Source organism: Hyperolius riggenbachi, chromosome 3, assembly GCF_040937935.1.
Source record: "Hyperolius riggenbachi isolate aHypRig1 chromosome 3, aHypRig1.pri, whole genome shotgun sequence".
In the NCBI taxonomy this organism is placed as follows: Eukaryota; Metazoa; Chordata; class Amphibia; order Anura; family Hyperoliidae; genus Hyperolius; species Hyperolius riggenbachi.
In genome coordinates, this window is record NC_090648.1 from 316959528 (window position 1) to 316967463 (window position 7936).

The 7936-nt window shown below is 46.7% G+C and overlaps 1 protein-coding gene across 1 annotated transcript in view; it reads left to right on the forward strand.

The window, feature by feature from the left end:
- Positions 1-1355, forward strand: part of LEMD3 (LEM domain containing 3) — an 87034-nt gene extending 85679 nt beyond the window's left edge. Inside the window, exon 13 of the mRNA XM_068276756.1 lies at positions 1022-1355. Within this exon, the coding sequence (XP_068132857.1) occupies positions 1022-1170 (149 nt within the window). The 3' untranslated portion in view covers positions 1171-1355. The remainder of the gene's footprint in view (positions 1-1021) is intronic.
- The last annotated feature ends 6581 nt before the right edge of the window (positions 1356-7936 follow it).

The window sequence follows — 7936 nt, forward strand, 5'->3', positions numbered from 1 at the left end:
AATAATTTGGTGAATTTTTTTCTTCAAAATTTTAAAATTGCCCCTTTTACCTTCTGGGGACCGCCGTAGGTTGAATCAACGTTGAGCAGGTGGTGATACAGTTGTGACGCGATTGTGCGCACCTGAGAGGGGAGATTAAGCTGTCATATGACAGCTGGCATCTCCCCTCAGTGATCAGCAGCCATCGCTTATGGCTGATCACTACGATCACCGTCGGATCGTAGTGATCACTTTGACAGCGGGGGGTGGGGGGGGAGGAGCGGATCCACTCACCTTCCTGCTGTTCCAGCGCCGATCGGCGGTCCCCCCCCCCCCCCCCCCCTGCTCTGGCCGGCATCTCTACTCCATCTGCCGTCAGCGCCGAGTCCACGGCTTGATGATGTCGTCAAGCCGCGACCCGACCTAAGCGTCATTTGGAAGTGGAGATGCCGGCTGAAGAAGGGGGCTACTGCGGCTCATCGCTGGAGCCTGGAAGGTGAGTGATTGATTGCTGCTGGCTTACGGGGGGGGGACACTTGCCACCATGGGGGGGCACTTCCCAGCCAGCCATAGACGGCATCCGGCCCGCCTGACCCCCCCCCCCCCCCAAACGCGAACCCATCTCCACCGCAAAATGCCCTGGTCCTTAAGGGGGACTAGGCGGCCGGTCTCGAAGTGGTTAAAAATTATACGAAAATGTCATAAATGTTGTCATGTCACATACCAAATCTAAAGCCCAACATCTCTGGACACAGTTTTTTTTTTTTTGTGTGTGCTAATTTTAATTTTTGAGAAGGGCAGATTCTCCCCCCCCCCCCCCCCCCCCCCCCCCCCCCCCCCCCCCCCCCCCCCCCCACCATTTGTTTTCAGAAGTACGTAAGATGTAAGGGCGCTAGGACACACCTCCAAGTTTCACTAAAAACTTGGTCAAGGCAGATTTTCATACAAAATTGTTTGCTTCTGTTGTAGTTTTAATCTGGAAAAGTCTTTTATCTTCTTTTAATATTGCTGTTGTCTAATTTGGTGTTAATCCTTCTCACAGGAAAGTTGGTGACGGTGAAGTACCTGCGACTAGACAGATATCATCATCGCTTTCCTCAAGCTATTACCTGCAACACTCCTCTAAAGCCATTAAACAAACAGATGAACTCTATGTCTCAGTTAAACCTTCGGTCAGGCACATCGTCTTAGTCATTATGAGAAACCTTTATTGACTTTGTGGCAGGGGTGGGGGTCCTGACTTGCACCTGTCTTCCTGTTTTTGTCCTTTTTTTGTTTCCCCTCTTTCCCATCTTCATAAAAGTATTTCTTTTGGAATTCTGAGTATACTTCCAAAGGACATTACAGGCTAACAGTAAAAGTCAAGTGCTAAAATACAGCGGCGTACAATGTGTCTTTATAAATGACTTTTTTTTTTTTTTTTTTTTTTTTTACATTTTTCAGATGTTCATGGATTGTGAACTTGGATGACTGTTTTCTTAAAATGAGAAGCAGATAATTTATTGAATTCCTATGGGATCCTGCACACTATTTTTTTGTCACATATAAACCTATACCCTAATAGTATAACTGTACATTTTGAGGTTGACTTCTGCTGCTGTAGATAGTGATTTTGTAATAGCTGAAGTACAGGGAATATCTGGCTTTATTGAGGCAGGAAATGAACAATATTTACTGGTCTTTTTGTATTTAAATGTAAGTAATGGTGGTGGCAGCAAGTCTTGTGCAAATGTCTGCTTGAAAGCAGTAAATAAGCTTCCTATTTTATTCATAACATAATGTTATTTTATATGATACATTGGCTGCACCATCTCATTAAGGTCAAACAGCCAGTTACCTTTAAAAGTATTAGATAAAAGTTGAAATATCTTTTATAGGTTTTATATAAAATGTCTGACTTGGTCTTGTGAGGTCTGATACCAATTGTAAAGATTCAAATTAATGTGAGCAATAAATAAGCAATTGGCAGATGCTGGAAAATGGTCAACTGATGCATTTATTACTATGTCCATGATAAGGAATGGCTTGTAAGCCACTCATCTGAAAGAAAATGTGCTGCAATTGTATTTTGGTTTTCACATGGCCGCCCGGCCACACTCACTCTTAGTATTTTAATTCAACAAGGGACAAACGTAACTTAAAATACTGATTTATCTACTATGGTAGAATCCTTTTATAGTGAACTTCAAGGGACCAAGAAAAGTAGTTTACTGTATCAGAATTGGTCATACATTGTATATCTATACTGGCATTTGCTGGGACCTGAGGACAGCATTTACTATATCCAGAGGTTTACTATGAGAGTTTACTAGAATGAAGTTCTACTGTAATAGAAAAAGTATATCATACAAATCAAAGTTCTTTTCTTATGTAAACATTGCTTACCCTGACAAAGGTCCATATTGTATGAATGTTACAGTTCACCTACATGCTCTTCTATTGAAGATACCAGTCTTAAAGAGAAACTCTGCTCAAGAATTGAACTTTATCCCAATCAGTAGCTGATACCCCTTTTACATGAGAAATCTATTCCTTTTCACAAACAGACCATCAGGGGGCGCTGTATGGCTGATATTGTGGTGAAATCCCTCCCACAAAAAAAATTCTGAGTACGTACTCTTGGCAGTTTCCTGTCTGAACCCTGTTGCATTGTGGGAAATAGCGGTTTACAGCTGTTTTCCAACTGCCAAAACAGCAAGCAGCAGCTACATCACTTGCCAGCAGTAAAAATGTCACCGTGTGATAAATGTCAGAATATAAATCAGGGATTTAAAAGATTTTTACAATAGGCAAACACTGACTAAATCATTTATACATAATTATTGTAAAAATGAAGCACTTTTTTTTTATTACATTCTTTTCACTGAAGTTCCTCTAAAGTGTAACTGTAGGGCATAAAATCAATTATTTATTTGTCAAAGTTCAATTATACTGCTGCGCTCTCCAGTCCTGTAAATGAAAAACAGACTCCACATAGTTGAAGGTAAAGAGGCACCCTGGTTGAAATAAAAGCATCTAAAAACAGCTTAAAATCGAGGAAATAATGAGGTGGCTTACCTCAATAACGAAATCCTTGTATATGACAAAAGATTTTTATTTAGCACAGGCAACGCGTTTCGCGGGTCCAAGCCCGCTTCATCAGGCCAATAAAAGTGCCTACAATAGTGAAAGAGCTCCTCAGTATAACTGTATCGACAGCGTTATAGGTTAATACAATGAATACTTATGCATTATACATTTATATCCTAATAGTATACATACCATTATGGTTAAATGAAAAACGATCAAATGATTCGATAGATCCATCAATCAGAAAAACGATTTTTCAAAAAAGTAAATACAACCTAATTTAAGGATCTGGACTGCTGATCTAAAATGGGAGATGGTAAATATGCAAATGCAGTGTTCAGCTACGTTTGAAGGTATGTATATACTGTTCAAAAAGGATCAACAGTCAATGGGCCTGATTCACAAAGCCACGCAAACCGGCCAGCACGGGTGTGCCAAACAGCCAGCACGCGAAGTGGCGACCGCGGCAAACCGCGCCGGCAAAAGTCAGCGACCGCACGAATCGCGGCACCCCACGCACGCAAAAGCCCGCGAACGGCACCCCACGCGTCAACCGCCCAGCACACCCGCGATAAACAGCCCGCGCGCCCCTGCGAACCAAGCCGACATGCCCAAAATTTCCATATGCTAGAGGAGGTTTTTATAACAAATTAAAAACTAAAGTTATAAAAAAAATATGTATATATGTGTGTGTGTGTGTGTGTGTGTGTGTAGAGATAGAGATAGAGAGATATAAATTAATAATAAAATATTAGTACTAATAATGCACAAATTACATATACAAGAATCCAGAATAGACTAGAGTGCATATATTAATCTAAAAAAAAAAGAGGGGGGGGGGGGGGGCAATTATCACAAGACTTGGCCAGGTGTAAATAGACATGTGTCTGACACTAACTGACACTTTAAGAATACCTGGTCATAGATATCATAAAAAGAGCAAAAAACTGTGCATAGTTTAAACAGCAGGGGGAGCGCTTCATATAACTGTAATAATGAGAGTAAGCTTGACTTACCAAATGAACAAGTCGATATGGCAAAGGGAGCCTCTAATGGAGACTCTGAAGAGCTGCAATATATATATATATATATATTAGCTTTGCTAATCTCGGCAGCTGCAGTAATGAGAGCTCACCGAGAGGTGGATCAGGTGTTCAGAGGATGGGATGACATCACATAAGATGATGACTTCCTATACCAGTCTTTCTCAACCAGGGTTCCCTGGAACCCCAGGGTTCCCTGGAACCCCAGGGTTCCTTGAGGACTCTGCAGGGGTTCCTTGGCATTTTACCCCATTCTGGGGGAAGTATAATAGAGCACACAATAATAGGTGGTACTGTAACAAGAAGCACTAAATTGGGGGGGGGGGGGTCAGAAGACAGTATGAGTGGCAGTGAAATTAGCAGCCTAACCTACTTAAAGGACTTCCGAGGCCAAAATTAATAAAATCACACTATACCTTTTTTTTTTTTTTTTTTTTTTTTTTTTTTTTTTTGCAGAATCCACGGAGGACGTCCTGACCGTCCTCCGCTCAGTTCCGCCATCAATGCAGGTCTTATCATTCCCCCTACGGCTCGGCCCGACCCCACCGAACGGGTCGCATGGATGGCCTGACCCCACCGAACGGGTCGCATGGATGGCCGCCGCCTTGCTCCGCGGCTGCGCAGTACGCTTTGTCGCTAGCGCGACTGCGCAGCCTATTGCCCGCCTCCCGCCGCGTACTAGGTCCCGGCATGCTCCCCAAGCGTACGTCGGGCGGGGCGCACACAGGCTGCGCAGTCGCGCTAGCGACAAAGCGAACTGCGCAGCCGCGGAGCAAGGCGGCGGCCATATTAGAGGTGGCATCCATGCGACCCGTTCGGTGGGGTCGGGCCGAGCCGTAGGGGAATGATAAGACCTGCATTGATGGCGGAACGGAGCGGAGGACAGGCAGGACGTCCTCCGTGGATTCTGCAAAAAAAAGGTATAGTGTGATTTTATTAATTTTGGCCTCGGAAGTCCTTTAAAGACCACGCCTCCTAAAAAATAAATGTAGAGGTTCCTCGAGACCAAAAAATTGTTTGCAGGGGTTCCTTGAGATCAAAAAGTTATTTACAGGATTCCTCCATGGTAAAAAGGTTGAGAAAGGCTGTCCTATACTATGATATTATCGCAAACTGCGCCCACTACCTCTAATTACACACTGTGTTACAATGTAAGAGTATTCGCTATCTATCAAGTCCACTTTAGAGTCTATTGTAGTATTACTGAGACAGCGCTCCTCTTCTTATATTATGCCACCTGTAAATCAAACGAAAAACTACACATCGTGTATTACTGATAAAAAGGACATCATCTTAACTACTTCCCGACCGCCGTATAGACAAATGGCGGCCGGGAAGCAGACGCCGCAAGGACCGCCGTATTGACAAAATGCGGCGGTCCTTGTTTGGGCATGGGCGGAGCGATCGCGTCATCCGTGACGCGAGCCTCCGCCTGTCGCCGCTCACTCGCCGCAACATCCCGCCGGCCATACGGAAGCGCCGGCGGGATGTTAACCCGACGATCGCCGCATACAAAGTGTATAATACACTTTGTAATGTTTACAAAGTGGATTATACAGGCTGCCTCCTGCCCTGGTGGTCCCAGTGTCCGAGGGACCACCAGGGCAGGCTGCAGCCACCCTTGTCTGCACCAAGCACACTGATTTTCTCCCCCCCCCCCGCCCCAGATCGCCCACAGCACCCATCAGACCCCCCCCCCTGCCCACCCCCCAGACCCCTGTTTGCACCCAATCACCCCCCTAATCACCCATCAATCACTCCCTGTCACTATCTGTCAACGCTATTTTTTTTTAATACCCCCCCTGCCCCCTGCTCCCTCCTGATCACCCCCCAACCCCCCAGATTCTCCCCAGACCCCTCCCCCCCAAATGTACTGTATGCATCTATCCCCCCTGATCACCTGTCAATCACCCGTCAATCACCCATCAATCACCCATCAATCACCCCCTGTCACTGCCACCCATCAATCAGCCCCTAACCTGCCCCTTGCGGGCAATCTGATCACCCCCCCACACCAATAGATCGCCCGCAGATCCGACATCAGATCACCTCCCAAATCCATTGTTTACATCTATTCTCTCCTCTAAACACACACTAATTACCCATCAATCACCCATCAATCACCCCCTATCACCACCTGTCACTTTTACCTATCAGATCAGACCCTAATCTGCCCCTTGCGGGCACCCAATCACCCGCCCACACGCTCAGATTGCCCTCAGACCCCCCCTTATCAATTCACCAGTGCATTCATTACATCTGTTCTTCCCTGTAATAACCCACTGATCACCTGTCAATCACCTGCCAATCACCTATCACCCATCAATCACCCCCTGTCACTGCCACCCATCAATCAGCCCCTAACCTGCCCCTTGCGGGCAATCTGATCACCCACCCACACCATTAGATCGCCTGCAAACCCGCCGTCAGATTACCTCCCAAATGTATTGTTTACATCTGTTATCTTCTCTAAACACCCACTAATTACCCATCAATCACCCCCTATCACTGTTACCTATCAGATCAGACCCTAATCTGCCCCTTGCGGGCACCCAATCACCCGCCTACACGCTCAGATTACCCTCAGACCCCCCCTTATCAATTCGCCAGGGCATTATTTACATCTATCCTTCCCTGTAATAACCCACTGATCACCTGTCAATCACCTGCCAATCACCTATCACCCATCAATCACCCCCTGTCACTGCCACCCAACAATCAGCCCCTAACCTGCCCCTTGCGGGCAATCTGATTACCCACCCACACCAATAGATCGCCCGCAGATGCGACATCAGATCACCACCCAAGCGCAGCGTTTACTCTCCTCTAAACACCCACTAATTACCCATCAATCACCCATAAATCACCCCCTATCACCACCTGTCACTGTTACCCATCAGATCAGACCCTAATCTGCCCCTTGCGGGCACCCAATCACCCGCCTACTCGCTCAGAGAACCCTCAGACCCCCCCTTATCAATTCGCCAGTGCAATATTTACATCTGTTCTCCCCTGTAATAACCCACTGATTACCTGTCAATCACCCATCAATCACCCCCTGTCACTGCCACCCATCAATCACCCCCTGTCACTGCCACCCATCAATCACCCGCTGTCACTGCCACCCATCAATCAGCCCCTAACCTGCCCCTTGCGGGCAATCTGATCACCCACCCACACCAATAGATCGCTCGCAGATCCGACGTCCGATCACCTCCCAAGTGCAGTGTTTACATCTGTTCTCTACCCTAAACACCCACTAATTACCCATCAATCACCCCCTGTCACTGCTACCTATCAGATTAGACCCCTATCTGCCCCTAGGGCACTCAATCACCCGCCCACACCCTCAGAATGCCCTCAGACCCCAGCCCTGATCACCTCGCCAGTGCATTGCTTGCATCTATTCCCCCCTCTAATCACACCTTGAGACACCCATCAATCACCTCCTGTCACCCCCTAGCACACCTACCCATCAGATCAGGCCCTAATTTGCCCCGTGTGGGCTCCTGATCACTCGGCCAAACCCTCAGATCCCCCTCAGACCCCCTTCCGATCACCTCCCCAGTGCATTGATTGCATCTATTTTCCCCTCTAACCACCCCCTGAGACACCCATCAATCACCTCCTGTCACCTCCCTAGCACTCCTATCCATCAGATCAGGCCCAATACAACCTGTCATCTAAAAGGCCACCCTGCTTATGACCGGTTCCACAAAATGCGCCCCCTCATAGACCACCTGTCATCAAAATTTGCAGATGCTTATACCCCTGAACAGTCATTTTGAGACATTTGGTTTCCAGACTACTCACGGTTTTGGGCCCGTAAAATGCCAGGGCGGTAT